The sequence below is a fragment of the Sus scrofa genome, chromosome 8 (assembly GCF_000003025.6).
Source record: "Sus scrofa isolate TJ Tabasco breed Duroc chromosome 8, Sscrofa11.1, whole genome shotgun sequence".
Lineage (NCBI taxonomy): Eukaryota > Metazoa > Chordata > Mammalia > Artiodactyla > Suidae > Sus > Sus scrofa.
This window is the reverse complement of record NC_010450.4, coordinates 4,167,000-4,181,746: the sequence shown is the minus strand read 5'-3', so window position 1 is coordinate 4,181,746 and position 14,747 is coordinate 4,167,000. Positions and strand designations below refer to the sequence as shown.

General features: G+C 55.7%; 1 protein-coding gene across 2 annotated transcripts in view; it reads right to left on the bottom strand.

Annotated features, from left to right (window-relative positions):
* Positions 551-14,747, bottom strand: part of MAN2B2 (mannosidase alpha class 2B member 2) — a 58,046-nt gene continuing 43,849 nt past the window's right edge. The window contains exons 15-22 of one of the 2 annotated variants that reach the window (XM_021100435.1): positions 8,982-9,173; positions 8,226-8,478; positions 7,012-7,122; positions 6,746-6,938; positions 6,042-6,179; positions 4,440-4,552; positions 2,442-2,562; positions 551-787 (exon numbers count right to left, since the gene is read on the bottom strand). In XM_021100435.1, coding sequence (XP_020956094.1) covers positions 690-787; positions 2,442-2,562; positions 4,440-4,552; positions 6,042-6,179; positions 6,746-6,938; positions 7,012-7,122; positions 8,226-8,478; positions 8,982-9,173 — 1,219 coding nt within the window. In that variant the 3' untranslated portion in view covers positions 551-689. 2 annotated transcript variants of the gene reach the window in all.

The window sequence follows — 14,747 nt, the reverse complement described above, 5'->3', positions numbered from 1 at the left end:
TGACTGTGACTAAAGCTGCCTTTAACTTGCACTGACTAGTTTCTGCTTGATGAATATTTTCAATTCTTTGGGCACATACCTGGGAGTGGAAGCTACACCTCTCTTATTAAGGATTCTAATAAATGATGTTCTCTGTTCCATCTGCTCTGTGGTTTGCTCTCATCTCTGATGGCCTGGGCAGGTGTGCCTGGGACAGGGTAGAAGTCCGGTGTGGGCTCTCGGCTTGGCCTTATGCAACCACCAGCCCTGCCACTCCCTCACTTGTAAGATGGGTATGGCCGTGCCCCACGCAGGGGTCTCCAGGCCTGGAGGAACCTGTGAAGGTGCCAGCACAGAGTAGGGCCACAGTAAATTCTGATGACCTTGATGAGACTTGATGGGCCCTGCGGGCAGATGCATTTTGCTATCACTGTGGACATTCCCTCTGTCTTTCGGGGAACTTCCTGTCTTTGACTCTTGCAAACAGAGGAAGGGTGAGCATGAGAGACGCTGTCCCAAAGGGGGAAGAGGAAGGAGACGGCTGGCTCGAGTGGGCAGGAGAAGAAACAAGTCATTAGTGCATCTTTTATTTAAGCAGCCCGAACACCCCCAAGCCATCCATTTCCTGGGGCTGCCACCAGAGTGGCAGCTGTTCCCCTCATCCCCCAGGCGGCCCTCTGGGTCCTGGGGCCACGGAACCTGCCAAGGGCTCACTGCTCTTGAAAGTGAATGAAGAATGTCCGGATTTCCTTCGGGTGGATGGTGACGTTGGGGCCTCTCAGGGGTGGCAAGGGACGTCTGGAGCTACCTGGGGGGCAGAGGTGGTCTGTCCAGCACTGCCCCTCGGAGCCGCCTGCTTCCCCAGGCCGCCTCCTCCCAGCGACCCCCTCACAACACTGCTCTTGCCTTGGTTCTTGTGGCTCCCAGGTGCTCCCGGCCCTTGGCTGTCCCCCCACCCCACCCCCCACAGGTCTCCACTGCCGGAGGCCTCTTTCATTCATGGGTTCTCTGCAGGGCCAGCCACAGGGAAGGCACATACAAGTGGTCCTGGCCCCACCTGGCCTCATATCCCCATGGAGTGTGACACTCAACGCCTAAGACTTTCTCACAGAGGCCACTAGGGGCCCTGTCCTTTATCTCACTGTGCCACACAGGAGTTGAACACGGGTTCAGGCTTCATCCTTGGAATGAAAGCTGTTCATTGCTTCATCCACCCATGCTTCCACCCATCCATCCATCTCTCCCTCCACCCAGTCATCCTTCCACCCAACCTCGATCCATCCATCCATCCATCCATCCATCCATCACACATCCACCTTTCTCCTTCTACCTTCCCATCCTCCATCCATCCGCCTCTCCATCCACCCATCCACCCTTCCTTCTACCGTCCTTCTTCTGTGCATCCACTTGGGCTCCATCCACCCGGCAATCCACCTTCCATCCTCTTTTCTTCCTTCCATCCATCCGCCTTCCCTCCTTTCATCTTTCCACTTTCCATCCATCATCATTGAATAATCCAGCAGTCTAGCATCCATCTACCTTTTTTCCTTCTTTTTTTTTGGGGGGGGGGCTTCTTAGGGCCACACCCATGGCATATGGAGGTTCCTAGGCTAGGGGTCGAATCGGAGCTGTAGCCGCTGGCCTACACCAGAGCCACAGCCACGCAGGATCTGAGCTGCCTCTGGGACCTACACCACGGCTCACAGCAACGCTGGATCCTTAACCCACTGAGCAAGGCCAGGGATCGAACCTGCGTCCTCATGGATCCTACTCGGGTTTGTTACCGCTGAGCCGTGACGGGAGCTCCCCTTTTTGCCTTCTTAATATCCTTGTTTCCAACCAACCATCCTTCTATTCGTCTGTCGAGCACACACTGACTACACGTCTACTTATATGCGCAGACGATACTGTGTGCAGTAGACGAAGAGGGATAAATGGGTCAGATTAAAATGAGGGAGAGGAGAGAGCAGAGGAGATACCCAGCTCACCCCCGGACTCGGGGACAGCAAGATCAGGAGCTGGCCCAGATGGGGGGACAAGGGCACTGGAGGCAGAGGCAAATGCACGGGCAGGGACGAGGAGGCATGAAGCAGCTTGCCGTTCATGCGGGATGACTGTGCCCGGTGATACAGGGTGGCAGACATCCAACCCCTGGGGTTACACTTGAACGTCTGGGGCTCACCTAAGGCTGCGTGGTCTTGAATTCACACACACAAACACACGCGTGCACACACACACGGCCTGTGCGGAGTCCTAGCAAGTGGAAACTGACCCGAAGCCCTCCTTAACCTACTGCAGTAGATTCAAAAAAGGCTGAGACCCAGAGAAGGAGCGCTGCCTGTTCAAGGTCACGCAGGCCTTCAGGGGCAGAGCTGGGATCTGAGTCAAGTCTGTCCGTCTCTGGAGCCTGGCCGAGAGGCCAGCTGGGAACCCCAGAGGGGACCGAACCAGGGGGCCCAGACCTCTGTGGTGGTGGCCGTCCTCCGTCTTCCAGCTCCAGCGGTGCAGGCTGTTCACGTCCCAGGTCCCCGTGAGCGAGCGCTCCTCCACCGCCACCACGGAGCCCAGCCCCCGCAGCACCGACTGCAGGACAGGAGCACGGGGAGGGGTGAGCTGCCCAAGGCCCCAGATCTGAGCAGAGAACCAACCAGCAGCGGGGCGGCCACACCACGGCCCAGGGCACAAGGCCCTCCCGTGTTTCATTCTCAGAGCAAATCCTCCTGGACCAGATGGGCAGCCCAAGTGGACACAGGAGGGAACGGAGGCCAGGGAGGAGCAGCCTCCCCAGGCTCTGAGCTGGATGAGCACGCCCAGGAGGAGGCAGGCTCTTGGAGGCGGCCCCAAGGGCGAGTCCCCACCTCCCAGGGTTGCTCGGGTGGAGCCCTGTGTGGCCCCAGGATGAAGCCAGGCATGGTCACTGTCCCCTATTCCCACATAAGCATCGCCCCAACCTCCCAAGCAGAGGAGGGAGGCAGGCAGACCTTGCTGTCCACTGCAAGGAAAGGTCAGTCTGCTGACAGGAGGGCTGGGGGGCCCTGCAGGAGCGTCCCTGTGCTGGAGGAGGAAGAAAGCGTGCAGCCGGGGGGCTCTATGTGCTGCTACCCTCCTTCTGCCTTCACATCTGCTCCTGAGGCCGATGCCCCGATGAAGGCCAGACGGGCATGGATGGACAGCTGAAGGGGACCGGGTCTGCGATGACAGTGCCAGGCAGCTGAGCTGCTCACGGCCACACCCATCCAGGACACTCCCGCTACATGAGAAAACTCGCCCTGTTCCAACTCCCCTGGCACCTTTGCCGTCACTTGCACCAAACACATTCCTAACTGATAAACAGCCTCGCTGCCCTGCCCGCGCCCGTCCACGTGGAGAAGGAGCTGTGATGCCCGCCTGACCAGCATCCCTGCTAAGGGCCTCAGTGCTCTCACCTGTTCGACGGGAGGCACAGGATGACTGACTTAAGGTTATGCTTCTGCCTGGCCTGTGCCCATGAACACTCTGCCAGGGCCTGCTGGGCACAAGGGCACACCCTGCCTTCAGCCCTCCAGGGGCCCACTGTTGCGGGGGGCAGTGAGGAAGGAGACCACTCCACGCCTCTATGGTGGCAACAGCTGTGCCAGGGAGGGATCCGGACGCACCACAGGGAAGGCGCTGGGCTACGTTGCTGACCTTCTCCCAGATTCCAACGAGAACCCAGCTATCCACGCACCCAAAGCAACAACAGAGATTTACAGAAATGCTCTGTGAGCTGATGAGCAAAGAGCTCTCGGCCCCACAAAGAACAGAAACTGGGGAGAGGAAGCAGGTCCGTACAGCATCTGGGGAGACGCTGTGGCCACAGGCTGGGCAGCAACAACCTCGCCTGTTACCGGGGCCAGAGGACGGTGTCAGATCCAGGAGGGGAGGGAGCACAGAGCGGGGCTGGGGGCGCTGGGATCCATCAGCCCCTTTGGTACCCAGCACCTGTGTGTGCATCACCGCTGCACAGCCTCTCAGCAGCTCTGTGGGTAAAGACTCTCACCTGCCTTTACAGGGGAGGCAACAGAGGCCCAGGACCCAGGGGACCCAGGACGCCCAGTGGAGGTGCCCAGACGCACATCCGGGGCTGAGGGACTCTGGTCGCCCACTCGCGCATCTGTGCAAATTCTGTTTTGTTTTCTGATGCCCCAAATAGCGCGTGTGTTGTATAAATAGATTTGTCCCAAGAATAAGTGAGGAACAAACAAAAACACATGTGCGTGGTAATAAGTGTAAATCCAGAAGACCACCACGAGGGAGGGGGGGCCCCCCGGAGTCCAAAACTCGTTCCTGTCCGTGATCACCCCGACGCAGCTTTTGGCCAAGGTGGGATCTGAGTAAGGACTGTCCCGCTTAGGGGCTGCCTCCCTCACGTGCGTTTGCCCGGGGCGGGTGATCCAGGGACGGAGGACTGGGACAAGGGGTGGGTGCCTACGAGAGGCTACCTGCAGATTCAGGGTCACCGGCCGAGACAGCGCCTGATGCTCCCCCGCCTCATACAGGTGGTGGAGTCGCAGCAGGACACGGCGGAAGTCTGCCTTGGCTCTTCTATAATGACCTTAGGGACAGAAGGAAGGCGGCAGTGAGGCCCCGTCTGTGCCTCATACTTGACACATTCACCTCCACTTCTCATCGTCCAGCGCCCTGGGAGGCGGCCGACAGGACTCCCAGGTGACAGACACTACAACCAAGGCTCAGAGAGGGACAGGCGCTTCCCTGAGGCCACACAGCTTGTGCGCAACAAAAGGAACAGGGAGGGTCCCACCCGGATCCAACCGATGTTAACACCTCCCGCCACCCACACATCCCGCCAGTGCTGATGTCTGGGAAGTCTGGCTCCTCATTCACAGTGTGGGCATCACTGGGCCTGCTCTCCAGACTTCTAGTCGTCTGGAATATTCTCTCTGTCTCAATACCTGTGAAGGGTGGTGTGGCCATGCTCCTGTGAGGCCAGGGCACCGTGAGCAGAGGTGATGTGTCACCTCCCTTGGAAGCCTTCTCCTGCCTCCGTGACTGAGGTGTAAGGCAGCCTCCATCTGCTGGGTCCCTGGTGGCTAAACGAGCAGGGCATCCCTGTTGACCGCCACCGGGCCCTTGACATAGGAGCAAAATGACCTTGTGCTATGTTAGGACACTGAGAACCTGGGCTCGTGGTCACTGCAGCACAAGAGGTTGGCGAGATCACGTCTCTGCCTTCTAGTGCCGTGGATAAGGACTGGACTCTAGAAACAGACAAGCCCTTCCGGCTCAGAAAAGAGCTGATGACGGTGATGGCGGCGAGGATGGCACCAGGGTTATAGAGTCTGGGAGCAGGGGACACTCGGGCCATCCGCTGACGCGCCCCTCATTTGGTCCCTCCCTCGCATGTCCTAGGAGGAGGGGCCTGCACAGCCCAGACCCTCCCCCTCTGCTTTGGTCCCTGCTGCCACCAGGAGGCACATTCTCAGTGCGCTTGGCAACGCTCTGCTGCTGCGAGTGAGGCTCCCCCGCCTCCTCTTCCGTGACGGGTGAGGACCGGCGATGCCGGAAGTCAGTGCTAGAAGCCACGTGGCTGCAGGATTGAGCCACAGCCTCTAATACCCCGTCACTCGGAACAAAAGTGGTACCTGGCCTCTGCCTCTTCCTCTTCGTCTCTCTCCTAATGCTGAGGACACTTACTTGGGAGTGTGCCCGCCCTGGCGGGGTCTCTGGGAACAGGAGGTGGCTGAGGCACAGTCAGTCCTGCCTTTGAATCTAAAGGGGCAGATGAGGTGCAGCAGGGGCTTTGGCAATAGGTGGAGTCAGTTCCCGGCAGTTGTCTCCTCCACCAGGAGGCCCTCCCTGATGTCCTCATGGGGCTTCCCTTTGTAGTCCCAGTGGCACCCAGGCCCACCTTGTCCCTGCCCTCTCTTGGGCCCCAGTCTCTTCATCTGGCAGCCAGGGGCACCAGGTGACCTCACAGAGCACGGACAGCTCTGAGGCGAGCCCGTTTGTCAGGTCATGGGCTCGGGGGCCCGGCTGACGTGCAGAGGGAGGAATGAGTCCGGACCCCTGAGCATCTGGCTCACCTTTCTGGAGATTCTTCAGGTGCACTGTGTGGTTCGAACTGTACTTCCAGCCAGGGATGCTGAGGATCTGCAGGTGAAGGCTTGGGGGCAGTGTCACAGGCTCTTGCTTCCGGGGGCCTGGGCCATTCTGGACAGTCCCTGCAAGGCAGGCGGACGACAAGGACAGGGCTGGGGCCAAACTCCTCCTCCTGGCCTTCGGCGCTGACCACACTAAGCCCCCCATTCCAGCCGATCTGCCACCACTCCCAGCTGTAGCCCACACTGCAGCAGCTGAACCACCTGCTGCTGCAAAAGCCCCAATCAGCCTTGACTCTCTAGTCCAGCCTTTCCAAACTACGGACGGGGAGACTGAGGCCCAGAGAGAGGACTCGGTTTCTTCCAGAGCCTGCGGGAAGTCCCCTCAGATCCTTGTTTCCTAATCAAGGTCTGGGAAGCCCGTTCCCCTTGCCTGTCTGTGTCTCTGCTCAGAAGGACCTCAGCCCTCCTCCTTCCAGAAAATGCTCTACTCCACTCTGGGCTCCAGCGGAGCTGCCATCACCTTGCCATACCCAGGCCAGTGATGGATCAGACTGCCCCCTGCCCCTCCCTTGGTTCTGTCAGGCCCAGACAAAGTCTCTCTGTGGCTTAGTCAGAGAGCCACACCCTGGCCAGCCTGGCTCATTCTGGGGCCGTGATGACACACGCACTGAAGGATGCCCTCTTACCACCCAGCTCTCTGAACAGCACCACGGGCCTGTGCTGCAACTCCAGCCCGCTCCTCTGGCGCAGGCCAGTGGTGAGTGTCCGGGGTCCCAGCAGGAGCCAGAGCACCGGGCGGACAACTGAAGTGACATCATGTGTGAGGTTGTACTGCAGGGTCCACTCGAGTTTGTTCCACAGCCGCCGATGGAGCATGACCTGCAGGGAAGAGCCGGCTGATGGCCCCCTGGCCCCAGGCATGCCCGAGGGTGACAGAGGGGTCTGCTCCTACCTCCACTTGCCCGTTCCCTTGGCTGGAGACGCCATGCGCCTGCTCCGACAGCAGCACGAGCCTGCTTCCCCCATCCTGGATGAAGGCTGACTGAGCCATGGGGTAGTAGTTCTGTGGACACAAACACTGTCAGCCTGGCAGGCGGGCAGTGGACCAAGCAGGACACCTGGTCTGGGATCACCTCTGGCTGCAGCCAGCCTCCCGCACAGGTGCAGCCACAGCGCCGGGAGCGAGGGGACAGGCTCTGACCTCTGAGATAGACCAACAGGGATTCGAATCCGAATCCACTGCTTCCTGACCGTATGAGTCGGGGGGTGCACCCCACCCAAGCCTCAGTTGCTCCCGCTGTAAACCAAGCCTCCAACCATCCCTCCACAACTGCCGCAGGGAGTGGAGGAAGGCACGTGTGCCGGTCCAGTCTGAGATGGTCCCCAGAAATGGCCAATGTCTGGGCTGGAAAGTGGCCACACAGCCCATGCCCTCTGCTCTGTTGGAGCCGGATGTCCTGGGCTGAGGAGTAGGGCCCTCTGTAGCCAGGTCACACTAGATGAGACCCCGTCAAAGGGATAAAAGGAACAGACTTTCGAGGAAGGCAGAGCGGGGAGGGGCCGCCACCAGCACAAGGGCCTCTGGGCTGGGGAGAGAGTCACCACTGCTGGAGGCTCACGGGGGGCCCAGCCCGGCTCTGGCTGCATGGCCCCAGCCGACCTGCACAGCTCTGGGGGAGGTGGCTCCTCTCCCAGGCAGCTCTGAGGCCCAGGGAAGACAAGCGACTTGCCCTTCGTCACACAGCGGGAGGCAAAGCAGCTCCGAGCTGAGAGATTTCAGAACCAGTCTGTGCTCACTTTTCACCAGACGGCCAGGCAGTGGCTCAGCCAAGAGCCGCAAGCGAGGGACCAGCCCCGCTCAGGCCCAGACGGGCCTCCACTGCTCAATCCTCCAGTGACCCCTGATGAGTCAGTCACTTGACAGAGGGGGACTCGGCGGGCCCCAGGGACTCTCCTCACACGTGGTGACGCCAGAGCTCCCACTCCAGGTCTGGAGCAGCCTGGCCCCCCCCGAGGGCACCCGGGGGCACGGGGGCTCTGAGAGGATGCCCCGGAGGCCTCTGCTGCTGACTGGTGGTGCCTAAAGGGGTCTGTCTAGCCTTCTGGAGCAGGGCCATCAGGGCTGTGTCTGTGGGCGCCGCTCCCCGGGGGCGCTGCGGGCTGTACCAGAGAGACGCTGTTGTTCCTGTCGTGCCTGTAGGTTCGGCGCTGCATCTGGTAGCCGTTGTTGTCCGAGTAGAGGACCAGCCCAGTGTTCAGACTGGTGCTGGTCCTCAGGACGACCTCGTGGTTCAGTTCCAAGGGGCCCACCCGGTACTCCTGCTCTATGCGATGGCAGAGCAGCTCCCCGGCAGAGTCCTGGGGCCCGTGGGCCAGCCGGGAGTAGATGGCGTAGGTGTGGTCACTGTCATTCGCCTGCCTGGAGGCAAAGCAGAAGAGGTGACTCAGCTCTGGGGGCCTGCTGGCTGCCCTCCCTTCTCTTTTCCTTCCTTCCTCTCCTCCTTGTTTCGCTCACTCCCTCCTGCCTGCGGGCAGGGCGGGCAGGGAGCCCTCTTGGGCAACAGAATAGAAGGAGTCTGGGTACCCGAAGGCGCTGACCACCTGCCAGGCCTGGCTAGCTCGTGACGCTACTGCTAATTATAACACAAGAACGGCACTCGTGTGTAAGTCATTGCCAGCACGGGCTCCTGCCCCACCTCTGGACTCAGAAACCCCCAGGCGACACAGCACAGGCAAGTAGAGCCGGGGCTGCAGAGACCAGAGCAATTCATTTCTTCATTGAACTCTCACTGAGGAATGACCCTGTGCCGAGCCCAGGTGCAGGACCTGGCTGTCTGGAGCAAAGCGGGACCCTCATTCCCTCACCCACCTGCCCGCGAACACCTGCCATGCGCTGCGCACCGCCCGAGGGGCCGACCCCACCTGTAGAAGTACTGCCGGATCTCGCTCAGGAGCTGGCCCTCCACGACCTCCATTCTCACAGCTGCCCAGGCCGGCTCCGCGGTACCATTCGGTGTAAACAGGTAATTGTCTGAAGTGACGGCTTCCTCGTACCCATACACGCTGCAGTACGCCAGGAACTCCTGGCTCATACGTACTGTTCGGTTACTCTGCCTGCCGAGCAGGAAAGAGAAAGCAGTGTTATCATGACGCCACGGGGTCTCCCGGGCATGGTCCTGGTGATGGAACCAGGCTCACAGCCCTCTCTGCAGACACCAGCCTCAAGCCAGGAGGGACCAAAAGAAGCTCCACAGAGCCCGCGGGACGGCTAGGAGGACCCTCAAGGAAGCTCATGCACTTGGTTTGGAGAAGAGCCCTCTGGACCGACCCAGAGCCCACGAGGCATCCGTTTCCTTCCCGGTTCCAGAGCTGATCACGAGGGAGGAGGGGCAGAGGATGGGGGCGGGGGGCGTGCAGCTCAGAGGCTCTCGCCTCTCTGGCCGTGCCCAGCCATCCAGGAGGCCGGCAGGGGTAAAGCTCCTCATTCCAGGAGGCCTGAAAGCCAGTTCATTTTGGACCTCATTGTGCTGACTGGTGCTGTCCAGGTGTCAGCTGCCACGGCGTTCGCTCCCTCCCTGGTCCAATTCTCCTGACTCCTACGGGCAGGGATTGTTAACCCATCTTCACCGCTGAGACACACGTGACTGGGGATGTGACCTCGCCTTCCCAGGATCCCACACTCAGGCTCTTCCTGGACTCAGGACTCAGATGCAGCTGCGTTCGCGCCATGATATTAGGGCTTTGGGTTGGGAGGTGTTTGGGGCCAAGGGAGGAAGAGGCTCAGAGCCTTGGAGATGGATTTGGGTTGAACATGTGGATGTGGTCTCAGCAAAGGCCCAGCGATGCCTTTGTACCCAGTGTGGTCCTTCTGGTGGCAGAAGGTGGAGAAGTGGCCCCTGTGCCCCACTTAGGGGACTGCCGTGGGTTGGGATGGGGACGGGGATGGGGAAGGAAGAGGAGGCTTGGGAGGAGGGCCCTGCTGAGCCCCCGAGGACGAGACACAAGAAAAGTGTCCTTTCCATTGTTTGGCACCCAAGCCTCCCTCATCGCACCCCAGGCCCCCGCCCCGGATTCCATTCATAGGAGGTCCCCTGGGTGCCACCTTGAAGGTGAAAGTCACCCGCAGAAAGAAACCCACAGAGAGGAGTTCCCTTTGTGGCTCAGCGGTTAACGCACCCAACTGGGATCCATGAGGATGCAGGTTCAATCCCTGGCCCTGCTCAGTGGGTAAGGACCCGGCATTGGTGTAGGCTGCAGACATGGCTCGTATCTGGCGTTGCTGTGCCTGTGGCACAGGCCGGTGGCTGCAGCTCCAATTGAACCCCTAGCGTGGGAACTCCCATATGGCACAGGTGCAGTCTTTAAAAGCAAAAAAAAGAGAGAGAGAGAGAAGAAAGAAAGGAAGGAAGGACGGACGGACGGAAGGACGGAAGGAAGGAAGAAAGAAAGAAAGGAAGAAAGAGAAGAAACCCACAGAGAGGGAGAGACTCCGAAGCATACACCCGATAAGGGACTTTTATCTGGAAACTAGAACTCTCACGATTCCATAAGGAAAGCACAACTCAAATTAAAACGGCAAAGCTTCTGAATAGACGCTTCTGAGGAGATACACAAAGGAGCAACAGGCCCGTGAAGAAAAAAAGTCTCAGTCAGCGGGGGATGCAGGTCAAACCACAATGAACCTTTTCAAAATATGGCTTTCTCCGGATATATGGCCAGGAGCGGGATTCCTGAGTTCTATGCTAACTATTTTGGTTTTTTAAGGAAATTTCATACTGTTTTTCACAGTAGATGAACCGATCTACCTTCCCACCAACAGTGTAGGCAGTTCTCTTTTCTCCACAGTGTCTCCAGCACTTATAATTTGGAGACTTTCCAAAAAAAATTTTTTTTATTGCTTTTTAGGGCTACACCCTAGAGGTTCCCAGGCGAGGGGTCTAATCAGAGCTGTTGCTGCCAACCTACACCACAGCCACAGCAACGCCAGATCCAAGCCGCATCTGTAACCTACACACAGCTCATGGCAACGCCGGATCCTTAACCCACTGAGCAAGGCCAGGGATTGAACCCAAAACCTCACGGTTCCTAGTCAGATTCTTTTCTGCTGCACCATGACAGGAACTCCTAATTTTTATTTTTATTATATTACAGTTGATTTACACTGTTGTGTCAATTTCTGCTGTAAAGCATAATGACCCAGTCACACACACACATATATATACATACATATATATATATGGATATACACCAATATATATATTTTTTTTCTTTTTCTCATATTATCTTCCATCATGTTCTGTCAAAAGAGATTGGCTAGAGTTCCTATGCTGTACAGGAGGACCTCATGGCTTATCCATTCTAAATGGAATAGTTTGTACCTACCAACCCCAAACTCCCAGTCCGTCCGGCTTCCTCCCCCTCCCCCTTGGCAACCACAGGTCTGTTCTCTGTATCTGTGAGTCTGTTTCTGTTCTGTAGATAGGTTCATTTGCGCCATTTGTTAGATTCCACATAAAAATGATATCGCATGACATTTGTCTTTCTCTTTCTGACTTGCTTCACTTAGTAGGAGACTTTTTGTTGCTGGCCATTCTGACCAGTGTAAGGTAGTTGTGATTTGCATTTCTCTAATCATCAGTGATGTTGAGCATTTTTTCATCTGCCTGTAGGCCGTCTTTATGTCTTCTTTGGAGAAATGTCTATTTAAACATTAGAGGATGTTCTAATTTCATTGTTTTACATGCAGCTGCCCAGTTTTCCCAACAGTAATTATTGAAAAGACTGTCTTTTCTCCATGGTATACTCTTGCCTCCTTTCTCTCAAATTAACTGACCGTAGGTGTGTGGGTTATTTCCAGGTTTCCAGTCCTATTCCATCCATCTTTATGTATGTTTTTTTGTGCCAGTACCACACTGTTTTGATGAATGTAGATTTGTAGTGTCGTCTGAAATCAGGGAGTCTGATTCTTCCAACTCTATTTTTCATTCTCAAGATTGCTTTGGCATTTTGGTGTCTTTTGTGTTTCCATAGACATTTTTTAAAAGTTTTGCTCTAGCTCTGTGGAAAATGTCATTGGTAATGTGACAGGGATTGCATCGAATCTGTGTATTGCCTTGGCTGGTAGAGTCATTTTAGCAGTATTGACTGTTCTCATACAAAAGCATGGTATGTCTTTCCATCTGCTTGTGTCCCCCTCCGTTTCTTCTATCAGCATCTTGTAGTTTTCAGAGTACAGGTCTTTTGTCTCCTTACCAGGTTTATTCCTAGGTATTTTGTTTTATTTTATTTTATTGATGTGTTAGTAAATGGATTTTTTCCTTAATTTCTCTTTCTGATCTTTCATTGCTAGCATATAGAAATGTAAGAGATTTCTGTGTTTTGATTTTGTATCCTGCAACTTTACGCAATTCACCGATGAGCTCTAGCAGTTTTCTGGTAGCATCTTTAGGATTTTCTATGTACGGTGTCATGTCATCTACGGTGGCATTTTATTCCTTCTCTTCCAATTTAGAGTCCTTCTGTTTCTTTTTTTCTTCTGATTGCTGTGGCTAAGACTTCCAAAACTATGTTGAATAAAAGTGGGAGCAAAAAAAAAAAAAACAGGAGTTCCCATCGTGGCACAGTGGTTAACGAATCCGACTAGGAACCATGAGGTTGCGGGTTCAGTCCTTGCCCTTGCTCAGTGGGTTAACGATCCGGCGTTGCTGTGAGCTGTGGTGTAGGTTGCAGATGCAGCTCGGATCCCGCGTTGCTGTGGCTCTGGCGTAGGCCAGTGGCTATGGCTCCGATTCGACCCCTAGCCTGGGAACCTCCATATGCCGAGGGAGCGGCCCAAAGAAATAGCAAAAAGACAAAAAAAAAAAAAAAAAAGTGGGAGCGTGGGCATCCCTGTCTTGTTCCTGATCTTAGGGGAAAGGCTTTCAGCTTTTCACCATTGAGAATGATCTCAGCTGAGGGTTTGTCTCATATGGCCTATATTATGTTGAGAAATGTTCCTTCGATGCCCACTTTCTGGAGCGTTTGTATCGTAAATGGATGCTAAATGATACCAAAAGCCTTTTCTGCATCTGTTAGGATGATCATATGGTTTCTATTCTTCAGTCTGGTCATGTGATGTACCACACTGGTTTATTTGCAGATACTGAAAAATCCTGGCACCTCTGGGATGAATCCCACTTGATTCTCCTACATGATCACTGTAACGTACTGTTAGATCCCACTTGCTCGTTGTTGGTTTGTCCACACCCTTGGCATGCAGAAATTCCCGGGCCAGGGGTCAGACCCACATCACAGCCATAAACAGAGCCCCAGTGCCAGATACTGAACCCACCGAGCCACGAAGGAATCCCCTCCATTTGCTGGCTTTGTTGAGGATTTTTGCATCTCTGTTCATCAATGACATTGGCCTTTAACTTGCTTTTTGGGATATGAGAAACCACTTCACACCCCCTGGAATAACCATATTCCGAAAGGCAAGTATTTGAGGATGTGGAGAAGCAGGGCTCACGTACACTGCTGGCGGGAATGGAGAATAGTGTCGCCGCCCTGGCAAAGATTTTGATAGTTTTTCAAAGGGTTAAACATAGAATTGCCGGGGACCTAGTAATGCCACTCTTAGGAACCCACCCAAGAGAAATGAAAGCTCTGCCCACACAAAATCTCTATGTGCATGTTCATGAGAACCTCAAAGTGGAAACCACCAAAATGCCCATGAGTTAAGGACAGGAGGAGTTAAGGACAGGAGGAGTTGAGGACAGGAGGAGTTGAGGACAGGATGAGTTGAGGACAGGAGGAGTTAAGGACAGGAGGAGTTAAGGACAGGAGGAGTTGAGGACAGGAGGAGTTGAGGACAGGAGGAGTTGAGGACAGGAGGAGTTGAGGACAGGAGGAGTTAAGGACAGGAGGAGTTGAGGACAGGAGGAGTTAAGGACAGGAGGAGTTGAGGACAGGAGGGACAGGATGAGTTGAGGACAGGAGGAGTTAAGGACAGGAGGAGTTGAGGACAGGAGGAGTTGAGGACAGGAGGGACAGGATGAGTTGAGGACAGGAGGAGTTAAGGACAGGAGGAGTTAAGGACAGGAGGAGTTGAGGACAGGAGGAGTTGAGGACAGGAGGAGTTGAGGACAGGAGGAGTTAAGGACAGGAGGAGTTGAGGACAGGAGGAGTTGAGGACAGGAGGGACAGGATGAGTTGAGGACAGGAGGAGTTGAGAACAGGAGGAGTTAAGGACAGGAGGAGTTGAGGACAGGAGGAGTTGAGGACAGGAGGAGTTAAGGACAGGAGGAGTTGAGGACAGGAGGAGTTGAGGACAGGAGGAGTTGAGGACAGGAGGAGTTGAGGACAGGAGGAGTTAAGGACAGGAGGAGTTAAGGACAGGAGGAGTTGAGGACAGGAGGAGTTGAGGACAGGAGGGACAGGATGAGTTGAGGACAGGAGGAGTTGAGGACAGGAGGAGTTAAGGACAGGAGGAGTTGAGGACAGGAGGAGTTGAGGACAGGAGGAGTGCCTCCGGGCTTATGTGCGATGGAATATAGCGGAGTCTTCAGGAGAAACGAGGTCCTCCTTTGGTGTGATTTCCCTGTACGAAGTGTCCAAAGAGGCAGATCTAGAGAGACAGAAGATTAAAGTTTCCAAAGCCCTGGGGAGGTGGAAATGCGGAAGAAGAGGGTTGGAGGATGATGACTTAAA